This window comes from Urocampus carinirostris, chromosome 1, assembly GCF_059441175.1.
Source record: "Urocampus carinirostris isolate Australia breed hairy pipefish chromosome 1, RoL_Ucar_1.0, whole genome shotgun sequence".
NCBI classification, from domain to species: Eukaryota; Metazoa; Chordata; class Actinopteri; order Syngnathiformes; family Syngnathidae; genus Urocampus; species Urocampus carinirostris.
The window spans coordinates 25913069-25935460 of record NC_142349.1 but is presented as its reverse complement, the minus strand read 5'-3'; the positions used below and the strand labels follow the sequence as shown (position 1 = coordinate 25935460).

At 41.1% G+C, this 22392-nt stretch overlaps 1 protein-coding gene and 1 long non-coding RNA gene across 4 annotated transcripts; one reads left to right on the top strand and one right to left on the bottom strand.

Annotated features, from left to right (window-relative positions):
* The first annotated feature begins 1387 nt into the window (after positions 1–1387).
* On the top strand, positions 1388–21710 carry fam117aa (family with sequence similarity 117 member Aa). 3 transcript variants are annotated; one of them, XM_088354369.1, is made up of 8 exons: positions 1388–1632; positions 2905–3053; positions 10724–10819; positions 13763–13876; positions 15509–15625; positions 15705–15771; positions 18032–18224; positions 20467–21710. In XM_088354369.1, exons 1-8 carry the CDS (start codon positions 1530–1532, stop codon positions 20681–20683), a joined length of 1056 nt encoding a protein of 351 aa, XP_088210495.1. In that variant the 5' UTR covers positions 1388–1529; the 3' UTR covers positions 20684–21710. The 3 variants fall into 3 exon arrangements, with proteins under 3 accessions (XP_088210495.1, XP_088210488.1, XP_088210503.1); XM_088354362.1 differs by having other exon boundaries at positions 15705–15912; XM_088354377.1 differs by lacking the exons at positions 1388–1632; positions 2905–3053 and adding an exon at positions 8273–8416 and having other exon boundaries at positions 15705–15912.
* On the bottom strand, positions 12846–18215 carry LOC148374076 (uncharacterized). The gene is made up of 3 exons (XR_015852866.1): positions 18009–18215; positions 13104–13231; positions 12846–13022 (listed from the first exon to the last, which is right to left on the bottom strand). It is a non-coding gene; the product is annotated as an uncharacterized LOC148374076 (long non-coding RNA).
* Positions 21711–22392: the final 682 nt, after the last annotated feature.

The following is a 22392-nucleotide window of genomic DNA, read 5'->3' as shown; positions in this document are numbered from 1 at the left end:
AATGCTGATACTAGATCCTAAATTACAGGGGAAAAACTCTTTTGTCCTACATTTGGTGTAGTTCTACTTATGCTTATAATGCATCCATATTATTAAATAACATCAATAAATATAGATTCAAAGGATAAATTAAATCATATTTACCTATTATGTGATTTGAGCTGGTAAATGTAAATGTTCTGCTTTTATATAGCGCTTTTCAAGTCAATGAAGGCCTTTACAATGCGCTTTACAATGTGCCTCACACTTACCCATTGACACACTAACTAACAAATGGCAGGCATGCCATGCAAGGCAACTACCTGCTCATTGGGGGCATTGGGGATTTAGCTTCTTGCCCAAGGACACTTCGACCTATGATCTCTTGATCCCAAGACGAGCGCTTCATCTCCTGAGCTACTGCCTTCCCAGTGGAGTAGCAGGTGTGGGGGTTTGGGGAGACTGTGGCTTTTGGAAAAAAACACAGTTCTAAAATCCTACTTCCTAGTACTAAATATGTACATCTCAATAGTTATGATGTTTTTTCTCCATAAGAAAACTTTAAGTCATTTTTCTCAAATGTTTTATGATACTTTTCACTCCTTGTTGTAATAGATATTTGGATAACAAGAATTGAAACAAAATAAACATAACTTGACATGATTTGTTTGGAAATTAATCATATTTCCACACTAAACAAGGTCTCATAGTCTTACGGAGACACTGTTTGAAGGAGCAGTACGGAATTAGCAACTTTATTACTCTCTGCCGCCATCTCCTTGCTTGTATCCTTATTGCAGACTCACTCAGCTCATTCATGATGTGAGAGCAAGTTTGTGCATTTCTTAAATGCGTTCAAATAAACTCTCATTTTTCATCTTTCTTGGGTTTTGAGTTGACGTTTAGACTCTACCAGAAGCAGGCCGCTTCTTACGTTCAACATTTTTATGCTACACTGACAAAGAAAATAATAATCTGTGGGCACGAGATTGACATCACTCTCCAGCACTGCTTCCAGCCCCCATTCCTCTAACCTAATGTGTTCCTACCCGAACAGCTCCGATGAAAGTAAGATAAAAGCAGATAGGCACAGTGGAAAATGAAGTATACTCAGTTGGACATTGCTAACCTAAACTTAATAGAGAACATATTAAACTTTTAACTTTTTTAAGGACACCTCAAACGACGCACTGAATTTATGAATTTTTGAATGTGTTCGCGTCTTGTTTACTGGAATATTTTTGCACAATCTGATTTATTTTGCCTCCCATGAAAGAAAGAGAGGTGGGTTGGACCTCACAACTTTTTCTTGTTTAGATGGCAACCAATAGGAGCTCACTTCTCTTGCAACAACCAACCAGATGCTAGTCTGTCCAAAACTTTTTTGTCACTTACGTTGAGAGCGAGCAGAAAGCTCGAATGAAAACAAAAAGCTGCCCAAGCATGCATAGACTTTGAGAGCATAGGTGCGTGTGAATTGAGGACAAGAGCGTGCACGCGTGGGTTTCCATGCGTGTGGCTGAATTTCTCGTGAGCGGACCCGTTGAAGGATGTCGCGCCGAAGTGGAGCAGTCCCTCACGGCTGCAGCAAACCCAACTCTTCGCTGCTTCCACTCCGGGCCACAGTTCCCTACCAGATGCTCCCCAAGTCAGGTAAACAAACGCTCATGTGCACACGCACGCTCATGCAAATTCAATTTAAAGATTAGGGGCTAGGATTACAAACTGTTTTAGGACCTAAAGTATACATCATCGTACTTCAACTTCGCTGCGGTTGTGCGTGTTACTGAAAAGTACAAAGTTACTTTACTAGTTACTTCATTAAAAAATATTCCATTAACCCCGGACTACTGACACTCAAAATAGAAATAGAAGATAATGTGTACTGTGGAAGCAGTCACCCATTCATATTTCCTGGCTTGTGTAATCTTGATATTTTGCAAATTAACAGAGCCAAGACACTCCATATCTAATTTGTCTTCAGACCACCAAAGATTTCTTTCTCCATGTTTGGGTAATGTCCAAAATATTTTATCATTTTTCCTCCAGGCATATTTATTACAAACTAATTGAAATAAAGAGGCCAAAATTCACAAGACGTTTATCATAAATTAAGTACTTACGGTTGCTCAAGGGCAGCATTAATGAATGGATAAAATCGATTAAAATAGATTATCAGAAGCGTTAGAGACAAATTTCCCTATTGATTCGTTTTGTGCTACTCAGCATGTTCATTCATTGCAAATAAGAGTGCATTTAACTTTTTTTGTAGTGTAGTTGGGCTGCTGGGGGGACATTCTTGTTGTACCACTTTCATTCAGCAGAGACAACATTTTGTTGCGCAATGTCCTCTTCATCTGGCGATGTCCTCTTGATCCTGTATGACTTTTGTATGGGAGCATTTGTTGTATCACGATAAATTTGATATAATTCAACTACAAGTGTAAAGTGCAAATTACTTTATGATTTCACTCAACTGCTGGATTGTGACGCAATCTGAGAATTATCTGTGTTAATAGTTTTTATTGTCTTTTGTGCAGTAATGTTACAATATTTCAGCAACTTCCAATGTATTATACAAGGTTTGGTATTATCATTAAACTCTAGGAAGGCCTTTACTTTGTATGATTTCATGAAGTTTCATTGAGGATTATGAGTGGGAAAAAGGTGGGTTTTTTTTTTGCGGTATTGTGCAATTCCTGTATTGTGATACATTAGCAATGATATTTAAATTCAATATAGTACTGATAACTGTTTTATTACACAGGATGCTTCATGCTGTACTTGGCATTCCGTCTTCACATATGTGTATATTTTAGGGCCTTGCAACTCTTGGGATCAATTCAGCAAATAACTGCGTCTTAAGAGTATTTTTCATGCCTTTTCATGTCCTCATTTTGTTTTCCTTCCCCACCTTAAAAAAAGCTGAGCGGACCTCGGCACGCCCGCCCAAGCCCAGCATGCGGCGGACCCTGTCTCTTGATGCCATTCTCGCACCGTACCTGCAGGGCCAGTGGCCCAAGGAGTCCAAAGAGGGTCTGGCAGGGACCTGTGTCAGCGATAAGGCCACACAGGTAAGCGGGGATAAAAGGAAAGCTTTTTTCCCAGGATCTACAATTCACGACCAGATCAATAATTTAGTTGGCAGCATGCCTGTTTTAAATAGAGCCAAAAACAAAAAATACAATCTGAAAGGATTCAGGAGTAATATTGTGACACGCTATTTTGTATGCATGCGGGACACAATTCAAAAACGGACATCAAATGGATCATTGTCAACTACATTTGGAGGGAAATAAGTCTGCCTCCTGGCTTGTGTCTATGTGTCCTTGAGCAAGGTATCAACCCCTCGTCCCAGCTCAAAAAGTAACGTCTGATATTTCTATGGATGCATGTATACAGTATGCATGCTCCGGTTCTGCTTCGTATGCAACACAATGATACTAAATGTTCAATAGAGCATACCATTAGTAGAATTTCCCCTTGAAGGATTGCAGTAGTAGCCTAAAAATTATTTTAAAATATAACAACGGTTTGAAAATATATCCCTCGAACCAGTTTCTCTTAGCAAAATGAAATTTGCCTGTCAAAAATGAGAAGAAAAATGGAGCGGGTTGGTCACTTTGAGTCTCCGTAGTTTGTATTCTTCCTTTTTCCTTGCAGCACTTATTTTAGGTTGCACTACACAATAAGGCAAATTTTACACAGTGTCCCTTTAAGAAAGTAAGAATATATAAATAGTGGAACCACAGAAAGTTTTACACTGATTTTGTTCTTTTATGACCTTTTCTATATATAAAATATGTAAATTCAGCGCTATTGTCGATTTATTTTGGCAAAATGATTTAGGGAAGCTTGACTAACATGCCTAGACAGAGAAAATTGATAAAAACTACAGACCCTTTCATTTTGTTTGGAACAGGACATTTTATGATGTTAACTTCAGACGTTTGACTCACAAAAAAACAGAATAGATTCGAAAATTCAGTCCTTCACACAGGTTTCTCTTAGCAACCTTAAATTTATTTGACATGTCCTGTCTTCAATAAACACACACAAGAAGCCCTATGTGAAAAGACAAAAGGCGTTTTCCCATTTGGTTTAAAGCTTTATTATTAAGCCATGACCCAATACGTCACTAGCATTGATTTGTGTTATGCACGTTTTTATTTCAATATTTTACTTCTGCAAGTAAGTTACCAAAACTTAAAAAAGGTTTTTTTGTGTGTCAAACTCAAGCATGCGTCAAAACGGTGCACAAAAGCGTGCACCCCCCCCCTCGCGCCACCCGAACTCGAGAAACTTCTCCGAGCTCCTCTAAGGTTTCTGGGCTCCTGACACGGTTTAAGGCGAGCGAGCCCCTCGGCCTCCATTGTGAGGAGCGGCAGACCCCTCCTGACCTCATTATACACACATCCCATCCCCCTCCACGCATGCACGCACACACCAGCCAGCGTCTGACGCCCAAGCACCCCCAACCTCATGGCATCCTATCATCCAACTTATTGTTGCTCCGATTTCATCCTTCACTTGCCTTCTTTGCAACTGCATCTTTGGACTTAATAATGTGAACATTAGGCGAAACTCTTATGCTCATCAATTTACACGTTTTGTGCTTAAAGGTGGGGTGTGTCGTTTGAGGTGTCCTTAAAAGGTAGAATATTTTCTCTATTAAGTATGTATTTACAATGACCAACTGAGTTCAAAGAGTCATTATAATATTTTTTCACTACGCTTATCTGCGAAGCTGTTTGGGCCACGCAACACATTAGTTAGGAGAAATTGGGGAAAGAAGAAGAGGGATTGGCGAGTGATTTTTTACTCCTCACCGCAGCGTTTTGTTAGTGTATCAGGAAAATGGCGAATGTAAGAAGAGGGCAGTTTTAAGTACTGTCCAAACACCAAACCCCGCACCCAGAAAGATGAAGAAAATAATAGTTTATTTGAGCACATCTAACAAATGCATGTACTTGAACGCGGAACATAAGGAGGCTGCAACGAGGACATGAGCCAGAAGATGGCGTCAGTGAGTGGAAATGTTTAATTCTGTTCAGATCCTTAAAAAAAAAAACTCCTCAAGTCAGACTTTAAACTTGTGATCAACCTTTTCTTTACCAGGTACCGGTTTAATGTCTGACTGTATTCTCTTGGCCCGGCCCAATAATAAAATTAGTAACAATGACAATGATAATGATGATGATAACTATAATAATAAGCCCAAATTTACTGTGTAGTCACTATACTAGTAGGGATTTAGATAGAGTAGGAAAAAGGCATGTTTTATCTCACCACACCTTTTTTACTCATGGTACCACATTGTACAATGTGGTTTTGGCTGAAATATTTCCCTTAATGCTCCATCACAACATTATACAACGTGGCACCGTGAGTAAAAAAAAGTCTGATGATGAGAAAATCTAATGCATTTTCCTTTGTCATCTACAATCTTAGAAGGTTAGTAGTTAGGATTTGGTACACTCACCATCGCAATCCAGATCAGCGATAATTGTTCATTCTTTGCTCAATAACAGTCATATACTACTGTAAAACCTCTAAACAACGCGTACCCAAACTTTTTTGGAGGGTTGGGTTGGGAAATAAAAGTGAGTGTACACAAATAAATACAGTATTTTTTTGTGCAGCCCTGTACCAAACAACCCACAGCTCGGTACCGGACCACGGCCCGGCGGTTGCCTACCATTGCTTTATTAAGTGGACATGTGTTTGATTACATTTGTTTCCTGCATTTTGCATCAGCGACATTTATACACACCAGCTAAGTTGAAGCAAGTGTAAATGTGCTGATATGCATGTTGGAAGGTAGGAGGCCTGTCATACTACCTCCTGTGGCAACCCGGAGAGTCAGCTAAAGTTTAACACTCGGAAAAAGCCTTTGCTCAGGGTTGCCATGCCCTTTAATCTCCCTCTCCTTTCGTAATAACACCCCACATGCTTCACCAGCCTAGTCATGTCTCCTTTCCCTCTTTCTGGGCAACCGTCCTTAAATGCAGCTCCAATTAGCAGAGTGGCCCGAGATGTGACAACTCACGGGAGCTGATTGATTGCAGGGCGTCTCCTGGGAGGTAACGGTGGTAAACTACCTTGCTCAATAGGAAAGGGCGTGTCATCCCACCCAGTACAGCTTGCCGTGTAGAATGAGACCCAGGGCTAACACACTCTTCAAGCCATTTTTAAGCTCAATAGCTTGGGTTGAAGGTGCTTATACAAAACGTCAAAATTCTTTAAAAACGCACTTATATAGATAGTGTTATCCCTGACTATGTTCCCCTATTTAGTGTCCCTAAAAGACTATGGAACACAGAAAGGACAATAGAAAAGCCCCAAAACGGACAAATCTCCATAAAATTCTATCTGTTCCAAAGAAGCAGGAAAAATTTAAATGGTAACAACACCACCAAATTTCATTTTTGATTAAAAAATGAGGCTTAACAGTTGTTCTCTCTATCATTGGATTCAGGCAGGTTAAATTATATTATTTTATCGCACCTTTATACAAATCAGGATTCATCATATCCAAGAAAAATAGATGACTTTGTTTCACATCTATTTCTTGTGTCCACTCCACATACTCCATCTTCAGATCCACTGAAATACACCCATATGCAGAGCATACAGTACCTCACGGAGGTCTTTTCCAGACCAGAACTAACTGCCACGCCACTGCAAAAATGACCTTGCCTTTACTTGACATGTGCAAACTGTGGCCTGATGATAAGATACTACAACAAATGTAAAGGTGTCAGTAGAACAGCAATGACACATTCTTTAGGTACAAAGCATCTCGAGTTTTCAAATAGGGAAGGAGTAGTGACTGAGGCCGAATGAAGACAGCCCAATAAACTCAAGAAAACAGGAAAAAAAGAAAACCAGTTTAATAATGTTGCATTATATTTATCTCCAGTCGTGTTTTAACATTCAGTATCTAAATTCACCACTGTGGGTTTTTAACAAGCAGTTCATGTAAGGACCTTTGTTCTGATGTTACTAGCTGGTGCGATATGTACCGACTAAATCAGGGATCTCAAACTCAAATTTACGTCTGGGTGAGGCTGGGCGAACTTGTGTTTAATTAAAAAATGTTCTGATCAAATTATTCCACTGTTCTCAAATGTAATATTTAAAAAAAAAATAATTCACAAAGAATTAAAATGAAAATAAAACAATAATTCAGTAATATATTAATCCATGGGCAGCACGGCGGCGCAGTGGTTAGCGTGTGCGGCACAGTTCTAAGGTCTTGGGAACCTCCTTTGTGGGTTCAAATCCAGCTACCGGACTTACTGTTCGGAGTTTGTATGTTCTCCCCGTGCTTGCGTGGGTTTCCTCCGGGCACTCCGGTTTACTCACACATTCCAAAGACATGCATTTCAGGTGGATTGGCCGGTCCAAATTGTCCCTAGGTGTGTGCCCTGCGATTGGCTGGCAACCAGTTCAGGGTGTCCCCTGCCCACTGCCCGATGATTGCTGGGATGGGCTCCAGCACCCCCGCGACCCTACTGAGGATAAGCGGTGCAGCTAATGAGATGAGATGAGATATTAATCCATAATACGCTAGGGATGCACATAAAGGGGACAGTGTGTAATATTCAGTGCCTCCTAGCGGTAAAATTGAATTATTAAAAATAAGAATATTTATTTAAATTATTCATAAAATTACATGAACTGGCAAATTATTGTGAATTTCTAAAAATATTCATAGGTCGAGAAATTTCAATTTATTTACCATAACATCAGCCTCACCTGGACTGACGTGACATTATTGCCTGGTATTTTACTACTATGGGTAGATGGAAAAATTCTAAAACCTGGCAAAAAGCTGGGCAAGAAAATTAAAAGAATAACGGTGCTTTAAGGTAACTTTGAGTCTCCGTAGTTTGTATTTTTATTTGTGATTTCTATCTATTGTTTTTTGTTGCAAAACAGAATAAAAAAAATATACACAGTGTCCCTTTCTTTCATATTAAAGCTGGGCCTTAAGCTATTAATCTGAGGGCCGCAATCGCCCCCCGGGCAGTGAGTGTGCGCCGTCTCCTCTAAATTGATGACTTTGGGCAAAACATACTTGAGTACAACTCAATTACTTTATGTGGCATGGAGGTGCCATTTCGGTGGTCTTTTTATAGCTGTGCATCCCATGATCTTTCTTGTGCGAGGTGTGGAGATGATGGCTGTAACTTGATCTAGGAGAGTCATGGCATGACTCACTCAGACATATTTAGCTGCCGGACACGCCGCCGCCGCTGGCAGACTTTTCCCTTTTGAGAGTTGTTACGGCAACTCAGTGCGGGGGGGACTGGTCCGAATTGTCTGCCAGGGTCTCACAAAGAGTGTCCTAACAGGGAAAATTGGGACTCAGGGGTCAGTGATGGACAGTAAAGCATCTGCTCGAAGATCGAGGGTCCACGTGAAGAAAACGGTACTGTGTGTTTGTGTGTGAGAGGTTCTGAATTAGAGGTACGATCTGAAGCCCGAGTCCGAGCCCAACTTGTCCTAATTTTCAGCCCGGGTCGGCCTAAAATGTCAATCATTACGCTTCTCTCTTGCTGACGTTGAGGTGTTTCGAGGCAGTGAGGGGTTTTGTCCACGAGAGATTGTGGTCTGCAAAAAAACAGAAGTCGCCTCATCACAACACGTTCTGAACTAAACCCTTGCAATTTTAATTAAAAAAACTCCTTCCTGTCTCTGTCTGTTATCCACCCGTGATTGTTCTTCTTTGTCTCTCTGCTACTCTCTTTCTTAAAGTGCCCTGCTAAATTCTTAAGGACGTACTGCTGCTGTGATTTATGGCCCAATGTTTATCTCGTCAAAATGGACAGGCTTGAAATTTCCTGGTCAACTCTTGAACAAATCCATCAATGACTGAAAATTGTCAGTTAATGTAACCCAGAGGTGTTAAACTCATTTTCATTGGGGGCCACATCCGTGTCATGGCTGTCCTGAAAGGGTCTGATTTAACATAAATGTAACTCAATCTAATTAATATGTAAAATAAATGTAACGACTCCTTCATGTAAAGTAACTGAATTTATTAGATATTCAAGACACAAACATTACAATTGCAATGAAAAACTGTCCCGACACATTTGAAATATGTTATATACTAAATATGGCAAAATTAAAAAAATCTTGCAGATTTTTAAGATCATTTATTTCTCAATTTCACTCATCGGTATTAATATGGAAATATTGGTGTGTAGTGGCGCTGAGCCATTACTTCATGGGTATCATAGTGAACAGGAATTGTGGTTAATATAGTTTTTGTCACAGCAATCTTTTGACTTGTTCATTTTTAGACAGTCAGACATTTAAACCTTTTGCGGGCCACAGAAAATTATGTTGGGTCGGGTGGAATTTTTAAGGGCCTATCTTACCTTTTTGCTGAATGCTAATGTGTACGGGCTTGTGAGTATTCATAGAGGATCTGATGATGTTGTCTGTACTATAGCATGAGAGGAAGTGGTTCTGTTTAGTGTCCTGACAGTTTTCCTCTGTGCAGGTGCATCCTGGTAGATGATGCAAACATACCTGTTTGGAATGTCTGTTACTCTTGTTGAAAGTTCTGACACTTCCTATTTGGTGGAGCGGAGGGACAAGCAAATGATCGTATAAGCAAAAAATAGATTTACGTTTCTGTATCGCAAGTTTGGGGGGCACATGGTAGAAAACACATCCTTATGGGGGCCAGAATAGTAGGTCATGCCATTAAAAGGGTGCCTTAGCTGTTGAGCCAGAGGTCTTTTCAGAGGCTCACAATTATATTATAATTCAGGGATGTTAGATCTGATTCTAAAATAAATATTGAGGGGTTGTTTGCAATAATTTTCCTTCATTACGATTTAGTCTCTTTTAGTGTTTATCAGGTATTCAATTGAAGAAAAAAAAATAAGCAAAACCACCTTTCATTTAATTTCCACTACAGTTTATTTAACTAGGGGACACTCATGCAGACTGGACTGTAGAAAATGTGTAATTGTTTTACTTAAGATGAAGCTCAACCAAGATGGAAGCGACATGATTGGCCGCTATTTTTCTACGGGTACCCCACAAAACCAAAAACCTCGTGAAAGGCTGGTCAAAAAAAGAAAGAAAATGGTGGGCTTTGCTCTCTTTGAGTATTGATTTGTATTCTTCCTTGTGCTTTGCAGCACTTGTTTTCGGTTCCACTGCAGCAGGGGTGGGCAAACATTTTGAGTCGCGGGCCGCATTGGCTTAGACATTTTTTTAAAGGGTCAGGAGGAGAAAAAAATGTTGATTATCACACAGTGTCCCTGTAATAAAAAAAAACCCAGACAGCTATCGTAGCACTTAATCATTTTTGTGAAATAAACTGTAGTTGGTGAGTTCATTAGAAATTAGTCAGCTAGTGTTTTAATTGACTGATTAGTTACACAGTCAATCCATCAGTTAACAGGCTAATTAGTTAACCAGCCGCATGAAGATGCATTTATCTGTATGTTAGAATTGTAGTGTCAATTTGCATTTGGGGTCATTGGAATAATAACACACACCAGATGCGTTTGTGGTAGAAAATAACAACTTGTTGGTTTGGCGGCCACTCATTTTGTAAGGAGTGGTAAACTCGGGGACGTTGATGCAATTTTTTTCAAACTGTTAAAAAAATCCCCCTGGAAGATCTCTTGGGTGTGAAAAAAAAAACCCTAAAAGAAATGGTTTGTCTTATATTCCTTAGTGTCTTAACCCCTCCGTGTTGATATGTTTATAGACGCCAGCTTGTTGGGCGGAGGAGACGAAGACCAGGAAGACTTTGGGTGGTCACAAACGCTCGGCATCGTGGGGCAGCGCTGAGCACCTCAAGGAGGCAAATTTCAACATCATTCCTTCATCATCATAATTAGGGATGCACAATAACTTATTTGTATCCAGATAACTGATACATTTCTGCTTCTAGAAACCAATACATAGAACTGATAACTTTTTTTGCATGCAATGTTTAGAAAACATTCAAAATACACACAAAATGAAATCAATCTTTTGTAAATGTGTTTTTTAAATGTATTTTTTTTTTTTATCATCGATTACAATAACATTTAACATCTCTCTTAACGGTAGTTTTGGAGAGATTTCACTTAATCAATCAATCAATAAATCAATCCTTACTCTCCTAGCAATAAGTATAGTGACTGTACTAATAACATGATATTGTTAAGTCCAGGGTTGGGAGGGTTAATTTAAAAATATAATCAGATACAGCTTCTAGTGGCCAATTGAAAAATGTCATCGGTAACATAATCTGATTACTATAATATTGAAGTGACATAACTAGATTACTTTGGATCACTTTTGGATTACTCCAATACCAAATATGCAAATAAAAGTGAAAAACAATATCAATCAAATTACTTAATTGTATTTTACATAAATGAACAATGTAACTTTGAAAGATGTTGGAGGAAACCAAGGTTAGGTAGTTACTCGTAGTCCTACAAAAATTGTGCTAAAATTTTAACCACATAATATTGTTCACGGGCAGTACGGCGGCGCAGTGGTTAGCGCGTGTGCGGCACAGTTCTGAGGTCATGAGATCAAACCTCCTGTGTGGAGTTTGCATGTTCTCCCCTTGCTTGCGTGGGTTTCTTCCGGGCACTCCGGTTTCCTCCCACATTCCAAAAACATGCATGTTAGGTTAACCGGCCGGTACAAAATGTCCCTAGGTGTGAATGAGCGAGTGAGTTGTCTGTCTCTGTGCCTTGCGACTGGCTGGCAACCAGTTCAGGGTGTCCCCTGCCCATTTCCCGAGGATGGCTGGGATGGGCTCCAGCACCCTGCTGAGGATAAGCGGTGCAGAAATTGGATGGATGGATAATATAAAATACATACATATATAAAATACATATATACACTAAGCAAAAACACAGTTTTATCTTTCACGTGGCAGGAAATATATGCTCTTTTTTTGGCAACATTAAGAGGGCCTTAAGAACCAAATACTACTGTTCCAAGACTGAATGACATGTATGCCTTGGCTAAAGAAATATACCACAGATTATTTTTATTTGGCACAGGAATCTCTTGTTTTTTAAGGAGGCCGCATTCCAAAAAGTCCCGCAATAGCCAAAATATAAACATATATATGTATTAAATATGAGAAACATTTATTAGGTTCCACTGTAATGAAACAACAGCTATGGATCTACAACTAAAACACAGAACACAGAATTGCATTTGAATGAATGGTATGTACAGTCATTAATACTTATCATACATCCATCCATCCACTGTCTTGCGCTTATCCGGAGTCGGGTCGCGGGGCACCAGCCTTAACAGGGAAGTCCACACGTCCCAATCCCCAGCCACTTCCTCCAGCTCATCCGACAGGATCCCTGAAGCGTTCCCAGGCCAGCCTATAGACATGGGGCCTCCTGCCAGTGGGACATGCCCAGAACACCTCCCGAGGGAGACGTCAAGGACGCATCCTTATCAGATGCCCGAGCTACTTTAACTGGCTCCTCTCAATGTGGAGGAGCAGTGGCTCGACATAGAGTCCCTCCTGGATGACTGAGCTTCTCACCTTATCTCTAAGGGAGAGCCCCGACACCTTTCGGAGGAAACTCATTTCAGCCACTTGTATCCGGGATCGTGCTCTTTCAGTCATAACCCACAGTTCATGAGCATCGGTGAGGGTAGAAACGTAAATCGACCGGTAGATCAAGAGCTTTGCCTTTTGACTCAACTCCCTCTTCACCTTGACGGAACGGTACAGGGTCCGAATGACGGCAGACACTGCACCGACCCGTGTGTCGATCTCTCGTTCCATCCTACCCTCACTCGTGAACAAGACCCCAAGATACTTGAACTCCTCCACTTGGGGCAAGATCTCATCCCCAACCCGGAGGGAGCATGTCACCCTTTTCTGCCCGAGTACCATGGTCTCGGACTTAGAGGTGCTGATCATACAACAGTAACTAAATTGGAGGGCTTCTCCTTTCAGTGTAAGAAAGCGATGTAGAGAGCGGCCGGCTAGATGCGTGCTAGGATCCGGGATCCACCCGTGAGACAGGTCACTGCGATGATTAAAGTACAAATGTCACGAATGTAATACCATGAGTGATAGCTACAGGTCATCAGTTTCATGGGTAATATACCTGGCTTTGGTGAGATAAACGCTCGGCAGGGGCTTGCTTGTTACGTAGCTAGAGCAGAAAACCGGACCTGCAGCACCGCAATTACTTCCTCAGTCTCCTCCCGAACCCGATAACAATACAAGGGGCACCTGCAGGTGAAAAATGTCATCGGTGACATAACCTTAGCTCTTCACATTAGTAGCTTTAATACATTTAAATAGATACACTTAATATAAATACAAATACTGATAGAAGAGATACTACATTAAGCAAATCTATCATTTGGTCCGTTCCGTCCGGTTCTGTGGAGGTTTCTCACATAGAGGCACATCTGAAGTAGATTTATGGATAAGATGCCTTGCTAAAAGAATACAAAACACTAAAATATGTAAACTACACTGTTTGTATATCTAGTACAGAAAACAAACACATTGTGTCACAAGTAAGACGCTAGTTTGCAGACATGACCAAGTTGTGCTCACACAGAGGCTTGGATTCTTTCTAGCAAGTAATATGAAAGTGAGTGAATTTCGCAGCGTTCCTCCAAGTGACAAATTTAATTACACTATACCTGTCCGTTATCGGAGCAATAGCCATCAGCCCGATAATTATCGTACATCCCTAATCATAATCATCATCGCCATCATCACCATTAGCCATTCATTTTGCACTGCTCCCAGGTGGCCAAGCTGAGACAGCAGCTGCAGAAGAGATCCCGCCATACTGCTCCTTTTGCGGGGTGTTACGAACCGCATCACCCGCTGACCTCTGGCCATGCCGCCGGTGTCACTCAGGTACGACTATCATTTTGGGTTCTTCTCCCGAAAGACTTTATCACAGTGGTCGGCAATCACCAGGCAATGGGTTGTTTCTGTACCGGGCCACATAGAAAGATAAAAAACATTTCCTTTTGCTTTTTGCTTCTTCAGTATTTATTCGTATGCCATTTTTTTTCAACCTAAAAAAACCTAAAGTTGTTCAGGTGAGACAATGGTTTGTTACCTTATTTAAGCAAAGGTTGATCAGTCGGTATTTATTGCTGACCACTTATGCTCAACATTGGATGCAACGAGAATCAAACCCTGATTGCAACAGTGAGATTTGTTTACATTGAAAAAGACATTAGCTTTTATAACATGATCACTCTATTTTTGCTAACTGTACTGTGTTGTCTTGGCTTTTTTATATCTTGGAGGCGCACGAGATTAATCAATCATTATACAACGCTGTTTTGGCTGAAGTAATTCTCATAATAATCCATCACGGTGCAACGTTGTATAGGGGCATTACTCGAATGAGTTCAGCCAGCTGGAAAACCATCTAGTTAGTCCTTTAAACAGGCCTGCCATTCGTTAATCAGTTACGTGGTCAGTGAAAAAGTTGATCAGTCAAATTATTAATTAACCAGTCAATATTAAAATCAGTCAGGTTGCTAAAACCATTGCTCTATTCCCTCGAAAGAAGGGAAACTCGCACATCTTCTTCATATTTTGCTATTATTTATTTCTTAAATGCAATAGTTGTACGCACTACTCTTCTTTTTTCCCCTGTAGCAACTTTGCTGCTTGCACCGACCTTCTTCCGAGGCATAATTAGGGGTTAAAACACTCCGTTCACCGATATTAATAACGAAAGCAAAAAGGAGTGCGCGCTCACGTGACAACAGTTCTTTACGAGGGGTGGGAGCAATCTACACCCGGTGTTCGAACTCCGATTTTTTGAACAGAAAGCGAAGCAAGAATTTCTCGAAATTTTTGGTCGAGAACCGATTTGTTTGAACTGAGAGGCGTTCAAAAACTGAGGTTCCACTGTAATCCTTATTTGAACTAAATATAACTGTAATTTGAGCACGGCGGCGCAGTGGTTAGCGCGTTTGCGGCACAGTTCAAAGGTCTCGGGAACCTCCTGTGTGGGTTCAAATCCAGCTACCGGACTTCCTGTGCGGAGTTTGTATGTTTGTTCTCCCCGTGCTTGCGTGGGTTTCCTCCGGGCACTCTGGTTTCCTCCCACATTCCAAAGACATGCATTTCAGGTGGATTGGCCGGTCCAAGTTGTCCCTAGGTGTGAATGAGCGAGCGAGTTGTCTGTCCCTGTGTGCCCTGCGATTGGCTGGCAACCAGTTCAGGGTGTCCCCTGCCCACTGCCCGATGATTGCTGGGATGGGCTCCAGCACCCCCGCGACCCTACTGAGGATAAGCGGTGCAGCTAATGAGATGAGGAGATGAGATAACTGTAATTTGATTACTTATTTTTTTCTGTAACGGTACACAAGTACATTTTATTGTATACTAATTAAGTAACGCCATTACATGTATTCCGTTACTCCCCAAGCCTGGTTATTAGTGTGTCAGGCTAAGAGGATTTTGTCAGACATTTATGATAAAGTTGCCAAGCACTGTTTCATAGTGGGTTTTATTTTGTTTCAGATGCCACCTCTGGTGCCGTTAAACAGATTGGCCTCGCGGCTGCGGCGTAGCGTGGAGGGCCTCAACTTGGAACTGGAGGGAGTGTTTGTCTCAGAAAAGCGGGACGACCAGGATGAGGTCCTGGCCCAGAGCCGCATCCTTGAAACAAAGGACTCCTGTGCAGCATGCAATAAATTTGCCTTGCTTGTTGTTGCAGCTTTTGGACATCCCAGACGGACACAGGGCTCCGGCCCCGGTCCAGAGATGCAGCAGCGACTCACAAAGTGAGTCGTCACCGGGGCCTCTTGATCTTTCTTCGCTGTCACCTTCTCAGTCGCCGTGCGCCTTAGATCCTTCCTTGCTGTCGCCGTCCACTTCACCTTGTCCCTTAAACCCTTCGCACTTTTCACCTTCCGACTCCCCAGGTCAGATGATGCTTAATTTTGGTTATGGCAGGGGTCTCAAACCCAATCAACTTTATGACTCACAGCGGTCTCAATCTCCTCCCAATACTTCCCACAACACTCACCGTTTGCTGTGGCCCCTTGCCTTTCATTCAATTACCATTCAAATCACAGATTTCACATCCATCCATCCATCCAATATCTGGACTGCTTATTCTCAGTAAAGTCGTGGGGGTGCTGGAGCCCATCCGAGCTATCTGCAGGCAGTGGGCAGAGGACACTCTGAACTGGTTACCAGTTAGTCGCAGGGCACACAGAGGCAGACAACCATTCACTCGCTCATTCGCACCTAGGGACAATTTGGACCGGCCAATTAAGCTGACTTGCATGTTTTTGGAATGTGGTAGAAAACCCACGCAGGCACGGTGAGAACATGCAAACTCCAGCTGCCATGCCGCCACATATTTCACATCAAAAGTTGCAAAAAAATGAAGCTGTTTATTTGTTGAAATATATAGTCTTGCTTACATGTCCTGTGCAAAGATGTATACAGTGGGACCTCGCTACTTCGCGGTTTGACGTTCGCAGCTTCAGAGCTTCGCGGTCTGTAATGGTTTAAAAAAAATAATAATAATAATAATATATATATATTTTTTTTTTCGAAGGGGCGTTGCCTACTTCGCAGATTTTAACTTTTTTGGCGGAACGTCAGCGGACGCGGGATAAGGTGTTGTGCCCAAATCCGACTCCTGTGCAAAATCCTCCCCCCCTCGCGCATTCTGCTGTGCTTCCAACAAAAGCGATCGTATTCTATATAAAAAGCATATTGAAACAATAAAGCGAGCTAATTAGAACAATTAAGCGATCGTAGTCTATATAACGCGTTTATTTAAACAATAAAGCGCGATCGTATTCTACAAAATGCGGTGGGGGTCACTCTCGGGCCGCGCGACGGAGCGAGTTCGGTGGACGCGGCGTCACACGGGGGACGCGAGAAAAGGCGGCGAACGTGATCGTCCGACGAACCCAGTAGCGCGGCGCGACGACAGGCGGCCGTCCGCGCGGGACCCCCGTAAATGGGGAATCCCCCTCGACCGACGACCCGAGCACGGCGCGCCGTTTTCGTTTCCCGGCGCGCAGTTTCGGTGCCGCTTCCGCTTCACCACCCCCCCGAACCCCACAGGTCCCCCCAGCTACCCCTTTCCACGCGGCCGCCCGTCTGTCGGCCGGAGCCATCGAGGGCCGTGTAGCGCGCGCGCGCGGGCCGCTAACAGCGGCCTCCTCGCCAAGCGCCCGACCCTCTCGGCTTGTCGCGGTGTTGTGCGTATCGTGCCCAAAAGTACCCTCGCCGCGGGTTAGGGGCTCGCTCGCGGGAGCGACCGAACGGCACCCACGGTGCAGCGCAAATAAAAACCCTGTCGTGAAGCGGTGAAGATAATGAGATGAGATGAGATTTTTTTTTTTTTGAAGGGGCGTCACTACTTCGCAGATTTTCACTTATCGCGGGTGGTTTTGGTTCCCATCAACCGCGATAACCGAGGTCTTACTGTATACACACCAAGGGCCAAACCAGGAGTTAGGTCGCCAAACATAGTGAAGGACAGACGTACCTTGATCTCAAACATGGTCTGTCTATCTTTTCTGTCTCTCTCGCTCTCTCTCTCTCACACACTTTTTATTCTTCTCTATCTTGTCACTCTGTCTCATTCTTTTTTATTTTTTTCTCTTTTAAGTCCTTCACTACACGTTTATCCTGGAGTGCCTTGTCTAATCTTGTTGTAAACAATGTTCACTACATCATTATCATTGAAAATAATAACAATTGTAATTCAACGGAATTGGCAGCTAAGTAGCTTTCAAATACAACTTTTAGACACACTGCAGATGGAACTCAAGCTTAACGATCTCACATATTTTTTAGCTGTACAAACTGTAATTGTGGCCTCATTTGCAGGTAAGTTGGTCCCAAATTTGAGCCCTGGCTAACTAATTAGCACATAGGTATTATCCATGTAGAACTTGCGTGGGCAGCACTAGCATGAGCCATAATAATGTTGTCCTGTGGGCCAAAGTTTGAGACCCCTGGATTATGGTAATGTTTCTTCAGAAGTACATACCAGAACTTGTTTCCATTTAACAGAATCCACTCCTCGGGACATCTTTAATCCATCTCCTTCCACGCTGTTCCCATCATATGCAGAGGATCCTCCCGCATTCCCACCGTGCTCATCCTCCTTGTCGCCACCGCCTCTGTCCTGTGCCAACCAAAGCGCTTCCTACCAGCGGCAGCCACCAGAAGGTTGCGAGCTGCCTCATGTGTGCCAGGAAACCATGTGAGCTCCTCCTCTAATGTGTTATACAAGTGTGTTGACCCTGGAAAAATGGTTTGCCTTGATTTATAAAATGGTCAGAAAAATGAAGGGGAACGCTTTGAAAACACATCAGGTTAAACTCAGGGAAATGATCACATCATCGATCCATCCATCCATCCATCCATTATCTGCACTGCTTATCCTCAGTAGGGTCGCGGGGGTGCTGGAGCCCATCCCAGCTATCCTCGGGCAGTGGGCAGGGGACACCCTGATCTGGTTGCCAGCTAGTTGCAGAGCTCATAGAGACAGACAACTCACTCGCTCATTCAGACCTAGGGACAATTTGAACCAGCCAATTAACCTGACCTGCATGTTTTTGGGATGTGGGAGGAAACCGAAGTGCCCACGCACGGAGAGAACATGCAAACTCCACACAGGAAGGTTCGATCTCATGACCTCAGAACTGTGCGGCACACGCGCATACACTGTGCTGCCATTCTGCCGATCACATCATCAGACCAAATTGTATTTGAATAACACTTTTCAGACACTGGAATGCAACTCAAAGTGCTTTAAAAAATTAAATATACAATGATAATAAAAATAATAACACACACAAAATAGGTTAAAAAAAAAGATAAAATAAAAAATGAATAAAATAAAAACATGACATCACCACCCAAAAAAACCCAAAACAAAACATTCCAATAGATGTACAAGAATGATATAGAATATCTTTCATGATAATAATTCCGTGATATATTTGTAATAAAATTATGCTATGTTTTAACAAAAATAAAACCGATCACCTCTAAGATTAATCCCAAAAATGAAAGTTGTCCGTTTTGCTAAAAAACGATTCTCGGTTTGTAATGTGACCCTCGTGTGCTTATAGGCCTGTCTGATGATTTAAAAATAAATTGTGAAATGTGTGTAATTTTTAGGTTAACATCTTCAAACGTCACAATACACCAAACAATTTAAGATAAAATTGGAGCTCATTTTCTTTAGCTAACAATAAAAACAAAGTGGAACAGCTACAAACTACAAATAAAAAATACATTTATACTCATTAATTTTTTTTCGGTATTTCTTTTAAAAAAATTATTTCGTTTTCTTGTACAATGTGATTTAAGTCATTCTATTGCCAAACCTTTTTTAATTTGACATTCATTTTGACAAAACAACATACATGACATTATCAGGTTTATGTTTATGTCACGAAATGTATTTTTTATATGATGCAAATGTACAGAAGACAGATAATCTGTTGTTGAGAAATACTTAAATATATCACAGTTTAGGTTTTTTCCCCTTTAAAACATTTTAGTTTGCACCCTGATCACTCTGAAACTAATACAAATAATAACAAATATAATAAAACAAGAGTGTAATACCCATGGTTTAAGATAAACCAATTTGGAATATAAAACACAAACTTTTTAAAATATCTGATAATTATTGAAGACCTATCTTGGCATATGTAGAAAATAATGTATAAATGAACAAATTGCTACAAATATACTCCATATATTAACACTCAAATAAATCTCGTAATATCTAAGTAGATTAAATAAACATTATTCATTTAAATATTAAAGTATTCTTTTCATTTATTTTATTATTTATTCACTTGAATATTTATATTTTCATGAATTTTGTCATCTACTTTGTCACAACAAAATGTTAGTTGATTGGTGATGAACGAATCAGCTAAAAGTGAAAAGCTTAGCCGATTTGACGCGCTACCTCATTTGATTAAAATTTTACTACATGTAAAAACAGACGACAAAATAAATACCGAAATACGTACCAAAATAAATAAGTTACAAAACGCATACAAATGTGAATGGATTGCATTTGCTTCATATGCTTAGGTATTACGTGTTTTGTTTTTATATATATATATATATATATATATATATATATATATTTATATATATATATATATATATATATATACATAGCATGTATTGATTTAGGATCTAGTATCATGTTCGGCTCATCTTTGAAGAGCAGGATAATGCTTTACACTGAAAAACAGTGACCAGATGAAGATGCTGTATCTGAGTCAGATCAGGAGGCTTCTCCTGCTACTGCTAAACATGGAAACCATTGCCATCTGTTTCATGTGTGGGAGCAAACCCCGGTATTTGTTTATAAATGTATTTGTACATATGACTGGATCATTCACCATGCATAATAAATGTCTAAGAGCAGTGGAAAAAATGTTATACTCTGACATGAGTGTACTTCTCTGCAGCTCTGTTTGTCTGGACAAGCCCGCCCACATCCAGCCATCCTGCCCAGACCCCAACAAGGTGAACTTCACCACGCATGGAGGCTCTGCTTTCTGCCGTGTCAGCCTCCTCAAGCCTCTCCTGCCCTCCATGGATCTTCTATTCCGTGGTCTGTCCGTCTCACCCGTCACGGGCTGCCCGGGCCAAGCATCTCCCACCAGGCAATTGGGAATGCAGTGAGGGTCTCAAGTGAACGGACTAAACTGCTCAGGTTTACTTGTGTTGAATGTAGCGCTGGTTGTGGATTCATGCAAAATTGCTGAAATGTTTTGTGGGTTTACTCTTTTTTACGATCCAGCTCACATTTTTTAACGGCTACTTTTACAAAGATTTAAAGGTCTATTTTTGTAGCTTTCTTAAACGATAAGTAATGCTATTTTTATCAGGCAGGTGGAATCCCCCAATTAATACATTTGAAAAATACTGGTTACCCTTATATTTACCGTTTATGTACGGTATATAGTTATTTCCTTTATTTCTGTCTTTTTATACTGTAACAAAAAGCTTCCGCCCCCGCACCCCTCTTTGTGAATGTCCATATACTGTACTCTTGTGATCATAAGTTCATCCACAGAAAAAGGTTAATTATTTAGAAGGTAAGAATGAAGGAACTATTGTATACCTGTCAACCTCAGTTTATTGCTCCACATATAAATGATCGCAATTCCCCTTAATAAGCGATAATAAACCTCACAAAAACAACGCAGCAAGACAGACTATGTAAAAGAAAAACAAAGGTAATTTGTGCAAACATTTTTCTTTTTATAGCCAACTAAATGCTTGATCGGGGATAACATTTGCTAGTGTACCATGACAATTTTAGCAATCTGCAATGACCGAATCAATACAGATTAGATCTGATATGGGCAAGATGGAATGGGCCCAACACAAAAAAAACTGAGTTTTGTATTCCTAAAAAAAAAGACTTTACCGTACAAAAAGCGTTGTACAGTAAACATACACAATTTGAAATGATAAAAAAAAAAACGTATAAAAGACGGAGAAAACGTCTAAGTTGACAGCTATGCAGTTGTGATTATAAATTTACCCTCAGAATATGTAGTGAAGGTGTTGTCTGGATTTTCTAATTGCTGACGCCATCTTCTGGATTAAATCATTGTTGCAGCCTCTGTCAATCCGCTTGTGTGGTGCGTGCAAGTACATGCATTTCTTAGACACACTCAAATAAACTTCATTTTTCATCTTTTTGGTAGTTTGAGCTGGCTTTGACTGTACTTGAAAAGGTCCTTTTCTTACTTGCACTATTTTCATGCTACACGAACAGAAAACTGTTGGCACACGCATGAATCAACTCCACAATCCACATCCTTCCCCCTCCCACCCCGACCTCCTTTTCTGCTTCCCAATTTGTTGCGAGGCCTGATCATCTCTAAAAAGATATAGGCGCTGTTTAAATAATTAAAATCGGCCATTGTCAACACATCATTATTGGGAATATATTCTTCTTTTAACTTTTTAGGGACATCTTCAACGACGGACTCTGGCTTTCATCATGCAACCTTAGGGAAAGATAATAATGAGGAAATATTGGCGCACTCGAGGGTTATTTGTATATTTTCAGGAAAAAAAAGGAAAGGAAAAAAACTGATTTCAAACAACTGTTACTGCCTTATCGTGGATCACTCAATCAATAATTGAGTTGGGAAAAGTACTTTTCTATTCACGGTGAAAATGAGCAAGGGCTATCGTACGACACGTGGATTGGCGAAAATTAAGTCTCCAAATCCCGCCCGTCACCATAGCGGCTCTGTGATTGGTCACAGATAGGGACTTCACGAGTGTTTTGGCCAATAGGCTCGATCCACATTGTGTGACATCAATATGGCACGCGACATTTTCATAAAAAGGACCCTAAAATAACACCCCAA